Source organism: Triticum dicoccoides, chromosome 6A, assembly GCF_002162155.2.
Source record: "Triticum dicoccoides isolate Atlit2015 ecotype Zavitan chromosome 6A, WEW_v2.0, whole genome shotgun sequence".
Classification (NCBI taxonomy): domain Eukaryota; kingdom Viridiplantae; phylum Streptophyta; class Magnoliopsida; order Poales; family Poaceae; genus Triticum; species Triticum dicoccoides.
The window spans coordinates 614,566,444-614,580,666 of NC_041390.1; the positions used below are offsets into that span (position 1 = coordinate 614,566,444).

General features: G+C 44.6%; 2 protein-coding genes across 2 annotated transcripts; both read left to right on the plus strand.

Moving 5' to 3' along the window:
• Positions 1-335: 335 nt before the first annotated feature.
• LOC119318486 (high-affinity zinc uptake system protein ZnuA-like) lies at positions 336-1,200 on the plus strand. The gene is made up of 2 exons (XM_037593049.1): positions 336-638; positions 734-1,200. Exons 1-2 carry the CDS (start codon positions 402-404, stop codon positions 902-904), a joined length of 408 nt encoding a protein of 135 aa, XP_037448946.1. The 5' UTR covers positions 336-401; the 3' UTR covers positions 905-1,200.
• Positions 1,201-2,595: 1,395 nt separating this feature from the next.
• On the plus strand, positions 2,596-3,846 carry LOC119314636 (cytochrome c1-2, heme protein, mitochondrial-like). The gene is made up of 3 exons (XM_037589352.1): positions 2,596-2,765; positions 2,884-3,085; positions 3,412-3,846. The coding sequence occupies exons 1-3, from the start codon at positions 2,710-2,712 to the stop codon at positions 3,574-3,576; spliced, it is 423 nt and encodes a 140-aa protein (XP_037445249.1). The 5' UTR covers positions 2,596-2,709; the 3' UTR covers positions 3,577-3,846.
• Positions 3,847-14,223: the final 10,377 nt, after the last annotated feature.

The window sequence follows — 14,223 nt, forward strand, 5'->3', positions numbered from 1 at the left end:
CGTTGGATACTCCATAGAATAGAATACAATATATCATTAGCTGTAGTTCACCGGCGCTTTGCTGGCTCGCCGACGGCCATGCAAACACTTCCACATTAGGCTGGACTGGAGTCTGGAGAGGTTGCGACGTCACCATCGTCCGCCATATGTATGTAGCTGATATCTGCGGCGAGCGACAGAAAACAAACCTTTCATCACTCAGATGGCAACGTATATCCACACGTGTAGGCCACACAATCATACTATCGATATAGTTAAATTACTCATAAATTTGAGTAGGTAACAGATATCCTTCACCTAAACTCTACACTATAAAACCGGCTTGAGTCGTACAGGCCGTGCAAGTGAGCTTGCTAGCAACAGAATTCTTAATCAGGAGAAGAAAAGGAGAGCATCCAGCCATGGCAGAGAAGAGGAGCCCCCTGCACCTGCCTCACCACAAGGAGGAGGACAAGGAGGGGGAGGAGAAGCAGCACGGCCATGACCACGGTCACGGTCACGGTCACGACCACAACCATGGCCACGGCCACGACCACAACCACAACCACAGGGAGCACGCCGGCGGGAGGGGGCTGGACATCGACATGGACCTACCGGCGTACGTCAACATGGGCTCCATCACCACCGCGGGCGTTCTCGTACGCACCGTATTGCACAAACAATTAAGCTTATTGATTCTGACGGTTTGTTTGCGGCACTCACTGGCTAGCTAGCTTCCTGTACGTGTGTGCAGGACTGGAGGTACCAGAAGGCGACAGGGGAGAAGAGGCCGGACAAGGTGATCGGATTGATCAGCGCCGAGCAGGCCAAGGAGGCCGAGCGCAGGGAGGCCGAGGAGCGCAAGGCGGAGGAGGAGGAGGGCGGGGCCGCCTGGGCCAAGAACAAGAACGTCTACCAGTTCTGATCGCCGCCGCAAGCCCAGCCGTGCATCGTGGTAGATGGTCTGAATGGAAAAAGTTCGCGAGAGATGATCCCTTTTTTCTAGCACGCGTACTATATGGTGTACATGTATCCACCGCTCACCGTCACTTGGAGATCCGTGCTACGTTTTCTTGTTTTGTCGAAAGCTTGTCTTGGCTCAGAGTGCTGCGCGATGTTTCATCGATGTTTTTTAAAATGTATCGTGATGCTTCGTTGTACTTTTCGAGAGTGTATTTCAGTAAAATAAGAGAGTACTCATCAGATTTGTATGAAATTTCAGAGGGTGTGTGCTCTTCGAAGGGATGGCATCTCATCGAGTTTCTATATGTTTTTAACGTCTACTAGTACTTTAACTTGTTAATTTTAGCAAATAAGAAAATTGTCTTTGAAGTTGCAAGTGTTTTTTTTTTGCGGAAAGAAGTTGCAAGTGTTAATAGTCAAGTGGGATGCAAAATATATGTGCTCTCGAAAAGGAGTGAAGTGTAATAAACTTTTTTCCACTCTAAGATGGTACAGTAAGATTGTTATTATGCTTTCGGAGCCGAGATGTGAATAACTAGTTTTAACTTCAAAGTGGTAGTGATACTCTTCGTGCATATAATGTTCCTTACTTTTTTTTGCGGGGATATAATGTTCCTTACTTAACAAAAGTATGTCTAGAATTAGGCACAGCGATAAATTTTCAGCCATGTAGGATTTTTGCTGATAAGAATTTGGAAGAATAACACTACTCTTTTAAGTATTAGACTACAAAAAATGTCTCAAGATAATGTGTACCATCTTTGGCACATAGGAATGTTCTGATAAAAGAAAGACATAGTGCTTAGTGTTTTCCTACTTCTTTAAAATTAAAATGCTTTAGCAGGTGCGTCTAGACCCAGGACCCAAAGATCCACACCCGAGTAAAGCACTCTTTCTGATATCAAAATTTAGGAAAGAGCAAAGCATGTTTTTCATCCCTAAACTCATCGGCTAATGCAGATGTGGTCCATTGATTTCACAACCACAAAGGCTGTACCATGAACTTCCAAAAACCGGACGCATTTCGTCCCCCATTTTGCATACAACGCATTATGCACCAGAAATCTTTGAACAACTAGGTCAAAACATGGTACCCCATTCAATTTTTTTTAGTCTGCATATAAGATCTAGTCAAAGTCAAAATTTGTAAAGTTTGACTAACTTTATAGAAAAAATATCAACATCTATAATACTAAAACTATATGATATGAAAATTAATTTCATGATGCATCTAACAATATTGATTTCATATTATGAATCTTGATATTTTTTCTATAAACTCAGTCAAAGTTAACAAACTAAAAAAAACTCTCACTGGAACAGCTAGCTAGTTTTCACAGTGCGTGGGTGGATCGCACGCAAAAAGATGTTTCATAATCTTTGGAGGACACTACGTGTAGCAACTATAGCCAGTGGCACGCATGCATGCATCCTCCGAGACCGACAACTACTCCCCAACCGACGACCCAGATGGATTTTATATACTCCTCTCATACTAAGCACATCCATGCATGCATCGCCACTCTTCTGAGTTCTGAGATGTTAATATATCCATGCACGCGACTTGCACGCTGATTAGTATATGAACCCTGCAGATCTAGATGGATCGGATCGAGCTTGCAGATATCAGTTTATAAAAGCAGCAAGAGCTCAGTACATATACAGCTCGAGCTCGAGCAGACCACACGACACCTGCTCGTACACACAAATCACCACCACCGGCGGAACCAAAAGTATAGTCGTAGTACTCCGGCACCAACCACGGCAATGGCTTCACCGGGGGCGTCCTGCCCGGCGGCCTACTCGTGGGCGCCGCAGGACGGGTGAGCACACAAGAAACACGACGCTTGGTTTCTACTAGCACCTGTAGATCACAGGGTTTTCCTTTTCCTCCGGAGAATTAATTTGTGGGTTTTAACTTTTGACACATGGATGGAGCAGGGCACAGCGCGGGCAGACGGTCTTCATGCAGGTCTGCGCGGGGTGCCACGTCATGCTCCCCTACGCCGGCCTCCGCGCGGCGGCGCAGGGCGAGGTGGGAGCTCAGACGGCCGAGATCATGGTCGCAGAGGAAGCTGTGACGGCTGCGAGACCCCCATCCGGTGGCTCATACACGCCGGACCTCACCGCCCTCACCACAAAAGTAAGACACTTTTTTTTTATGAAACACATGTAGACGCTTGATTCATTACTGAAAGAACAAAACCTTAACTCTTGAAATAAATAAATAAAGTGCAAGCACACATGTTAAGTTTAGGACTTGAATCTAGGTGGTCAGGTTTCACTGGTACAAAAACTGATCAACTAAGCTAGTTCGGTTTGCAAGCATGCTCAAATTTCGGTGTTTTCTTCGATCGAACGGTTCTGAATTAGCGTTGACTTAGAAATAGTAGCATTTTCTCGGTCACATGAGAAGTAACAAAACCACCAGTACTTTATACATGCTTCGTTGTTGTTTTTTCCTTCCAGATCCATGAAGGGGCGGCTCTGTACACCACAGGGGGCAAGATCATGACTACGATGCTCACCGGCGGTGTCTCCATGTGCCAAGAGCTGACGAAGATGATGGCGCCACCAAGCGCCATGTGGATGCAGTTTGCCCAGCCCTACATTGGGACTATCCAGATGGCTTGATCGGCCCACCCGTATCCAGAGTTCAGAGTCATGCTATGCCGAAGCTTGCCTTATTTTCTTTGAAGCTTTTACATGTATCTTTGTGCTGACTTGAGTAGTATTGAGAATAAATCCCTCGTGCACACGGTGTTCAGAATGGGGGGAAGTTTTTCGATATCAAGTGTCCCATGGTTTTGATGGAGTGTATCTTTGGTCTCAGTGTGCATTGTATGGCGAGCGAGTCTACATGATAATATCTCATCCTAAAGCACGGTAAGAAAAATGTCAACATCATCAACTCCCAAAGAATGTTTATTGAATGTGTTTTCGCTCTCAATGTACACTATAATGGGTGAGCGCATGTGCACATGATACAAGCTCGTGGACTAGGACCGCGGATACACGCGGGCGTTAGAAAGCCGTCAAAGGCCAATGGCCATGTGCATGAACAAATCGATGCAGAGGCCGCGAATAACTCCATGAAAAAAAAGATATGAGAGGTTGTCTCATATATTTTTCCCGAAGCTCCGAAAACCAGCTTTACCAGGAGAAAATGGTTTCTACATGAGTAGAAAAGCGTCTTCTCCATGATGTAGCATGTAGTAGTTGGAGTCACGGGCCATGTCACCCCAATGCAGAGAGTCACATCAACAACGCCTGGTCACAAACAATGCAATAATTCTAAGACAAACCACTCATAGGCATTTTTAATATTATAGATTTTCCTATTTTGGAAGTAAAAAAGAATTACATATTTTTAGTTTTATTGCACACATAATAGACAATCATGTATTCTAGAAACCTTGGCCAACTGTATGCCATGATATTTGAGGAAACTATAATAGAGGCAAATGTCAACATATATTTGCAATTATCTAAGTGGCATAAATTAATATGTGAAGATGTAGGCTTCTGTTCTTTTCCATGTTTCTCTGATTTATACAGATTTATTTCAAGAAAGCATAGCTTGTAATTATATGATCATATGTCGAAATAAGTTGTAATTATAAAGAAATAAAAAAGCTTAGTATAAATAAATGATACTAGCAGACAAGAGCCGTGGCAGCATATCGCACTCGTGGTTGCGCTAGTGCGTGTTTGTGTTATTTTTTATTTTTGAACTAAGAGAAGGAGCACATTAGCTTTGAGGTCAAGCTGGTTATGAAAACATTCTTTTACATTGTTGTTTACTGCATGTAGGTCCTTGATCAGTTTAACAGTATATCTCTTCTTTCTTCTATGTATACCGTTAGTTTAAAATACATTTAGTACGATAAAAATATGTTTATCTGGCATTGATAATTTATTTTTTATATTTAAAATGTAATTTGAGTAATTATTCTAAAAGAGGCTTGATGGAAATAATGGTTCATTCAAAACCTATCATTTAATAGAAGACAAGAAAGGATGGATGATTGTTTGCTTATATATAAATTGTTCTTCAGTTAAGACAAATCGGCCACAAAATCTTTGAGGCAATGTGGGTAATGAAGTAATTTGATACAAAATGTATGATTGTTTGTTTATATATAAATTGTTCTTCAGTAAGACAAATTCACTACAAAATCTCCATATTCTATGGCAATGTGGAGCATTTTTATAAAAAAAGTAAAGTAATTAATATTCTATGGCACAACAATGCCTGTAAAGATACTAAACATAGAAATCAATGCGATGGCTTTCATCCGCGGGTGGCTTCCATCATCACCGTCCCATCACCTCGCGTACATGGCGCCTCATCGTCCTCCTACAACGGCTCCTCAGCGGATGCTGGGCCTGATGTTGCTGCGGCCGGCGTGGGATGGCAGCTTGTGTGCTCCAAGTGTGGCTCGCGCCCCCCGCCTCCTCCTGCTCCGGTACCCGCTCGGCATCCCCTTCCTGCCTCGATGCATGGAAGATACTGTCACTGCCTCACCCCGTGTCACCATGCTGCAGTCTGCCGGGATCCCTTCGGGTGCTCCTGTTGCCTCTAGCCCGGCCATCATACTCGAGGATGCACCAACGCGTGGCATCCGCTCAATGACTTGAAGACCCTACAGCACCACCACATGTGCCTCCCCTCGCTCCCCGTCCACCGGCTCGTGTTTGGCTTGCTCCTCCACAAGCCCATATGCCGCTCTCGTTGACATGGTTGCAGCTCAGCGACGCTGCTCTACAGGTGGAAGATTCCAATGTTCTCGATGTGCTGCCGCAAGCACCGTTCTGCTCAGGTCACGCGGCGACTGTTTGGCTTGAGGGGGCATTGTCCGATGCTGCTTACAAGGCTGTGGTGGTGGTCCTTGCGTCCGCTATCAGCACAAGCATCACGGATATCAGTGAAGGAAATATGCCCTAGAGGCAATAATAAAGTTATTATTTATTTCCTTACATCATGATAAATGTTTATTATTCATGCTAGAATTGTATTAACCGGAAACATAATACATGTGTGAATACATAGACAAACTTAGTGTCACTAGTATGCCTCTACTTGACTAGCTCGTTAATCAAAGATGGTTATGTTTCCTAACCATGAACAAAGAGTTGTTATTTGATTAACGGGATCACATCATTAGGTGAATGATCTGATTGACATGACCCATTCCATTAGCTTAGCACCCGATCGTTTAGTATGTTGCTATTGCTTTCTTCATGACTTATACATGTTCCTATGACTATGAGATTATGCAACTCCCGTTTGCCGGAGGAACACTTTGTGTGCTACCAAACGTCAAAACGTAAATGGGTGATTATAAAGGAGCTCTACAGGTGTCTCCAAAGGTAGATGTTGGGTTGGCGTATTTCGAGATTAGGATTTGTCACTCTGATTGTCGGAGAGGTATCTCTGGGCCCTCTCGGTAATGCACATCACATAAGCCTTGCAGGCATTGTAACTAATGAGTTAGTTGCGAGATGATGTATTACAGAACGAGTAAAGAGACTTGCCGGTAACGAGATTGAACCAGGTATTGGATACCGACGATCGAATCTCGGGCAAGTAACATACCGATGACAAAGGGAACAACGTATGTTGTTATGCGGTCTGACCGATAAAGATCTTCGTAGAATATGTAGGAGCCAATATGGGAATCCAGGTCCCGCTATTGGTTATTGACCGGAGATATGTCTCAGTCATGTCTACATTGTTCTCGAACCATAGGGTCCGCACACTTAACGTTACGATGACAGTTATTATGAGTTTATACATTTTGATGTACCGAAGTTAGTTCGGAGTCCCGGATGTGATCACGGACATGACGAGGAGTCTCGAAATGGTCGAGACATAAAGATTGATATATTGGACGACTATATTCAGACACCGGAAGGGTTCCAGAGAAGTTTCGGATAAAACCGGAGCACCGGGGGGTTACCGGAACCCCCCGGGGGGTTAATGGGTCTTATGGGCCTAATGTAGAGAAGAGGAAGGGGCTGCCAGGGCAGGCCGCGCGCCCCCTCTCCCCCTAGTCCGAATTGGACAAGGAGGGAGGGGCGGCGCCCCCCCTTTCCTATTCTCCCTCCACCTCTCCTAGTTGGACAAGGAACGGGAGGGGAGTCCTACTCCCGGTAGGAGTAGGACTCCTCCTGCGCGCCTCCATAGGGCCGGCCGCACCCCCCCTTGGATCCTTTATATACGGGGGCAGGGGCACCTCTAGACACACAAGTTGATCTTCGTGATCGTTCCTTAGCCGTGTGCGGTGCCCCCTTCCACCATATTCCACCTCGGTCATATCGTTGTAGTGCTTAGGCGAAGCCCTGCGTCGGTAGAACATCATCATCGTCACCACGCCGTTGTGCTGACGGAATTCATCCCCGAAGCTTTGCTGGATCGGATCCCGGGGAACGTCATCGAGCTGTACGTGTGCTAAGAACTCGGAGGCGCCGGAGTAACGGTGCTTGGATCGGTCGGATCGGGAAGACGTACGACTACTTCCTCTACGTTGTGTCAACGCTTCCGCTTCGGTCTACGAGGGTACGTAGACAACACTCTCCCCTCTCGTTGCTATGCATCACCATGATCTTGCGTGTGCGTAGGAAATTTTTTGAAATTACTACGAAACCCAACAGTGATATCAGAGCCTAGGTTTTATGGTTTGATGTTATTTGCACGAGTAGAACACAAGTGAGTTGTGGACGATATAAGTCATACTGCTTACCAGCATGTCATACTTTAGTTCGGCGGTATTGTTGGACGAAGCGGCCCGGACCAACATTACGCGTACGCTTACGCGAGACCGGTTCTCCCGACGTGCTTTGCATAGAGGTGGCTTGCGGGTGACAGTTTCTCCAACTTTAGTTGAACCGAGTGTGGCTACGCCCCGTCCTTGTGAAGGTTAAAATAGCACCAACTTGACAAACTATCATTGTGGTTTTGATGCGTAGGTAAAATTGGTTCTTGCTTAAGCCCGTAGCAGCCACGTAAAACTTGCAACAACAAAGTAGAAGACGTCTAACTTGTTTTTGCAAGGTATGTTGTGATGTGATATGGTCAAGACATGATGCTAAATTTTATTGTATGAGATGATCATGTTTTGTAACCAAGTTATCGGCAACTGGCAGGAGCCATATGGTTGTCGCTTTATTGTATGCAATGCAATCACGTTGTAATGCTTTACTTTATCACTAAGCGGTAGCGATAGTCGTGGAAGCATAAGATTGGCGAGACGACAACGATGCTACGATGGAGATCAAGGTGTCGCGCCGATGACGATGGTGATCATGACGGTGCTTCGAAGATGGAGATCACAAGCACAAGATGATGATGGCCATATCATATCACTTATATTGATTGCATGTGATGTTTATCTTTTATGCATCTTATCTTGCTTTGATTGACGGTAGCATTTTAAGATGATCTCTCACTAATTATCAAGAAGTGTTCTCCCTGAGTATGCACCGTTGTGAAAGTTCTTCGTGCTGAGACACCACGTGATGATCGGGTGTGATAGGCTCTACGTTCAAATACAACGGGTGCAAAACAGTTGCACACGCGGAATACTCAGGTTATACTTGACGAGCCAAGCATATACAGATATGGCCTCGGAACACGGAGACCGAAAGGTCGAGCGTGAATCATATAGTAGATATGATCAACATAGTGATGTTCACCAATGAAACTACTCACGTGATGATCGGCTATGGTTTAGTTGATTTGGATCACGTAATCACTTAGAGGATTAGAGGGATGTCTATCTAAGTGGGAGTTCTTAAGTAATATGATTAATTGAACTTTAATTTATCATGAACTTAGTCCTGGTAGTATTAGCATATCTAAGTTGTAGATCAATAGCTCGCGTTGTTGCTTTCATATGTTTATTTTGATATGTTCCTAGAGAAAATTGTGTTGAAAGTTGTTAGTAGCAATGATGCGGATTGGATCCGTGATCTGAGATTTATCCTCATTGCTGCACAGAAGAATTATGTCCTTGATGCACCGCTAGGTGACGGACCTATTGCAGGAGCAGATGCAGACGTTATGAACGTTTGGCTAGCTCAATATGTTGACTACTTGATAGTTTAGTGCACCATGCTTAATGGCTTAGAATCGGAACTTCAAAGACGTTTTGAACGTCATGGAGCATATGAGATGTTCCAGGAGTTGAAGTTAATATTTCAAGCAAATACCCGAGTTGAGAGATATGAAGTCTCCAACAAGTTCTATAGCTAAAAGATGGAAGAGAATCGCTCAACTAGTGAGCATGTGCCCAAATTGTATGAGTACTACAATCTCTTGAATCAAGTGGGAGTTAATCTTCCAGATAAGATAGTGATTGACAGAATTCTCTAGTCACCATCACCAAGTTAGTAGAACTTCGTGATGAACTATGATATGCAAGGGATAACGGAAACGATTCCCAAGCTCTTCGTAATGCGGAAATTGACGAAGGTAGAAATCGAGAAAAAACATCAAGTGTTGATGGTAGACAAGACCACTAGTTTCAAGAAAAGGGCAGAGGGAAGAAGGGGAACTTCAAGAAGAACAGCAAGCAAGTTGCTGCTCAAGTGAAGAAGCCCAAGTCTGGTCCTAAGCCTGAGACTAACTGCTTCTACTGCAAAGGGACTGGTCACTGGAAGCGGAACTACCCCAAGTGATTAGCGGATAAGAAGGATGGCAAAGTGAACATAAGTATATTTGATATACATGTTATTGATGTGTACTTTACTAGTGTTTATAGCAACCCCTTAGTATTTGATACTAGTTCAGTTGCTAAGATTAGTAACTCGAAACGGGAGTTGCAGAATAAACAGAGACTAGTTAAGGGTGAAGTGACGATGTGTGTTGGAAGTGGTTCCAAGATTGATATGATCATCATCGCACACTCCCTATACTTTCGGGATTAGTGTTGAACCTGAATAAGTGTTATTTGGTGTTTGCGTTGAGCATGAATATGATTTGATCATGTTTATTGTAATACGGTTATTCATTTAAGTAAGAGAATAAATTGTTGTTCTGTTTACATGAATAAAACCTTATATGGTTACACACCCAATGAAAATAGTTCATTGTATATCGATCGTAGTGATACACATAATCATAAATTTGAAACCAAAAGATGCAAAGTTAATAATGATAGTGCAACTTATTTGTAGCACTACCGTTTAAGTCATATTGGTCTAAAGCGCATGAAGAAACTCCATGCTGATGGGATTTTGGAATCACTTGATTATGAATCACTTGATGCTTGCGAACCATGCCTCATGGGCAAGATGACTAAGACTCCGTTCTCCGGAGCGAGCAACTGACTTATTGGAAATAATACATATTGATGTATGCGGTCCGATGAGTGTTAAGGCTCACGGCAAGTATCATTATTTTCTGAACTTCACAGATGATTAGAGCAGATATGGGTATATCTACTTGATGAAACATAAGTCTGAAACATTTGAAAAGTTCAAAGAATTTCAGAGTGAAGTGAAAAATCATCGTGACGAGAAAATAAAGTTTCTACGATCTGATCGCGGAGACAAATATTTGAGTTACGAGTTTGGTCTTCAGTTAAAACAATGTCGAATAGTTTCACAAACTCATGCCACATAGAACACCACAGCATAATGGTGTGTCCGAACGTCATAACCGTACTTTATTGGATATAGTGCAATCTATGATGTTTCTTACCGATCTACCACTACCGTTTTGGGGTTATGCATTAAAGACAGCTGCATTCATGTTAAAAGGGCACCATCTAAATCCGTTGAGACGACGCCTTATGAACTGTGGTTTGGCAAGAAACCAAAGTTGTCGTTTCTTAAAGTTTTGAGTTGTGATGCTTATGTAAAAAAAAGTTTTCATCCTGATAAGCTCAAACCCAAATCGGAGAAATATGTCTTCATAGGATACCCAAAGGAGACTGTTGGGTACACCTTCTAGAAGGAAATATGCCCTAGAGGCAATAATAAAGTTATTATTTATTTCCTTATTTCATGATAAATGTTTATTATTCCTGCTAGAATTGTATTAACCGGAAACATAATACATGTGTGAATACATAGACAAACAGAGTGTCACTAGTATGCCTCTACTAGACTAGCTCGTTAATCAAAGATGGTTATGTTTCCTAACCATGAACAAAGAGTTGTTATTTGATTAACGAGGTCACATCATTAGTTGAATGATCTGATTGACATGACCCATTCCATTAGCTTAGCACCCGATCGTTTAGTATGTTGCTATTGCTTTCTTCATGACTTATACATGTTCCTATGACTATGAGATTATGCAACTCCCATTTGCCGGAGGAACACTTTGGGTGCTACCAAACGTCACAATGTAACTGGGTGATTATAAAGGAGCATTACAGGTGTCTCCAAAGGTAGATGTTGGGTTGGCGTATTTCGAGATTAGGATTTGTCACTCCGATTGTCGGAGAGGTATCTCTGGGCCCTCTCGGTAATACACATCACATAAGCCTTGCAAGCATTACAACTAATATGTTAGTTGTGAGATGATGTATTACGGAACGAGTAAAGAGACTTGCCGGTAACGAGATTGAACTAGGTATTGGATACCGACGATCGAATCTCGGGCAAGTAACATACCGATGACAAAGGGAACAACGTATGTTGTTATGCGGTCTAACCGATAAAGATCTTCGTAGAATATGTAGGAGCCAATATGGGCATCCAGGTCCCGCTATTGGTTATTGACCGGAGACGTGTCTCGGTCATGTCTACATTGTTCTCGAACCGTAGGGTCCGCACGCTTAACGTTTCGATGACAGTTATATTATGAGTTTATGAGTTTTGATGTACCTAAGGAGTTCGGAGTACCGGATGAGATCGGGAACATGACGAGGAGTCTTGAAATGGTCGAGACGTAAAGATCGATATATTGGACGACTATATTCGGACATCGGAAAGGTTCCGAGTGATTCGGGTATTTTTCGGAGTACCGGGTAGTTACGGGAGAAGTAATGGGCCTTGATGGGCTTTAGTGGGAAGAGGAAAAAGGCTGCTGCGCCCCCATCCCCTCTAGTCCAAATTGGACTAGGGAAAAGGGGGCCAGCCACCTTTCCTACTCCTCCACTTCCTTCTCCCTTCCTCCCCTCTTGGTGGACTCCTACTAGGACTTGGAGTCCTAGTAGGACTCCACACCTGGCGCGCCTCTCCTAGGGCCGGCCTCCTCCCCCTTGCTCCTTTATATACGGGGGCAGGGGGGCACCTCTAGATACACAAGTTGATCCTTGAGATCATTCCTTAGCCGTGTGCGGTGCCCCCTGCCACCATATTCCACCTCGATCATATTGTAGCGGTGCTTAGGCGAAGCCCTGCGACGGTAGAACATCAAGATCGTCACCACACTGTTGTGCTGACGGAACTCATCCCTGAAGCTTTGCTGGATCGGAGCCCGGGGATCGTCATCGAGCTGTACGTGTGCTAAGAACTCGGAGGTGCCGGAGTAACGGTGCTTGGATCGGTCGGATCAGGAAGACGTACAACTACTTCCTCTACGTTGTGTGATCGCTTCCGCAGTCGGTCTGCGTTGGTACGTAGACAACACTCTCCCCTCTCGTTGCTATGCATCACCATGATCTTGCGTGTGCGTAGGAAATTTTTTGAAATTACTGCGTTCCCCAACAGTGGCATCCGAGCCTAGGTTTTATTGTTTGATGTTATATGCACGAGTAGAACAGAAGTGAGTTGTGGGCGATATAAATCATACTGCCTACCAGCATGTCATACTTTGGTTCGGCGGTATTGTTGGACGAGATGACCCGGACCGACATTACGCGTACGCTTACGCGAGACCGGTTCTGCCGACGTGCTTTGCACATAGGTGGCTTGCGGGCGACTGTCTCTCCAACTTTAGTTGAACCGAGTGTGGCTATGCCCGGTCCTTGCGAAGGTTAAAACGGAGTCTATTTGAAAAATTATCATTGTGGTTTTGATGCGTAGGTGAGATTGGTTCTTGCTTAAGCCCGTAGCAGCCACGTAAAACTTGCAACAACAAAGTAGAGGACGTCTAACTTGTTTTTGCAGGGCATGTTGTGATGTGATATGGTCAAGGCATGATGCTGATTTTATTGTATGAGATGATCATGTTTTGTAACCGAGTTATCGGCAACTGGCAGGAGCCATATGGTTGTCGCTTTATTGTATGCAATGCAATCGCAATGTAATGCTTTACTTTATTACTAAGCGGTAGTGATAGTCGTGGAAGCATAAGATTGGCGAGACGACAACGATGCTACGATGGAGATCAAGGTGTCGGGCCGGTGACGATGGTGATCATGACGGTGCTTCGGAGATGGAGATCACAGGCACAAGATGATGATGGCCATATCATATCACTTATATTGATTGCATGTGATGTTTATCTTTTATGCATCTTATCTTGCTTTGATTGACGGTAGCTGTAACGCCCCGAGACCGATGTGCCAGGTGTCTTCCAGTTATTCGTTGTCGTTGCCGTGTCTTTTGCTTGCGTGTTGCATCTTATCATGTAATCATATGCATTGCATCATCATGTTTTCAAAACTTGATCCGTCCTGGTCTCCTCGTTCCGTCCGTTGTCCGTTCTGAGCCCAGACACACTTGCACGCGCCCGCGGCATGTCCGAAATATTATTTTATAAGTGGCCGGAAAATGTTCTCGGAATGGGATGAGATTTGACATGTGGTCTTATTATAGTGTAGATAGACCGCCTGCCAAGTTTCATCGCATTCGGAGTTTGTTTGACGCCCCAACGGATAACTATAGCGACATTATGGTCGGTCTAATGTCGGACGTTTTCGACCTTCGGAAACAGTCGCCGGGCCTCCCTCTCTTCTCTTCTCTCAGCTCGAGACCGTCTACATAGCCCACTACTCACTGCCAGGCCCTACCTAACCTCTCTCGTCAGCCCGCGACCCTCCTCGCGCGCGCCCGAAAGCTGTCCCGGACCCGACCCGGACAGTCGTTACCGCTGTGTCCGGATCATCCCCAAACATCTACAAAACGTCTCCGTTTTCTTATTTGGACTCCCTAGCTATTTTATTCGCGACCGTCCGATTTTGATCGGAGGCTCCAAATACCCCTAACCAAAAATCTTCGTTGCTATATAAATAGACGGAACCCTAGCCTTGTCCCATCCATCCACCCATTCCGCACGCCGCCGCCTGGTCGCTTCCACCTCGGGATCCCCATCGATCCAACCAGCGACCTCCATCTTCCCCGATCCAAAATCCTCCCCGACCGTCTTCCTTGTCTTGCGCG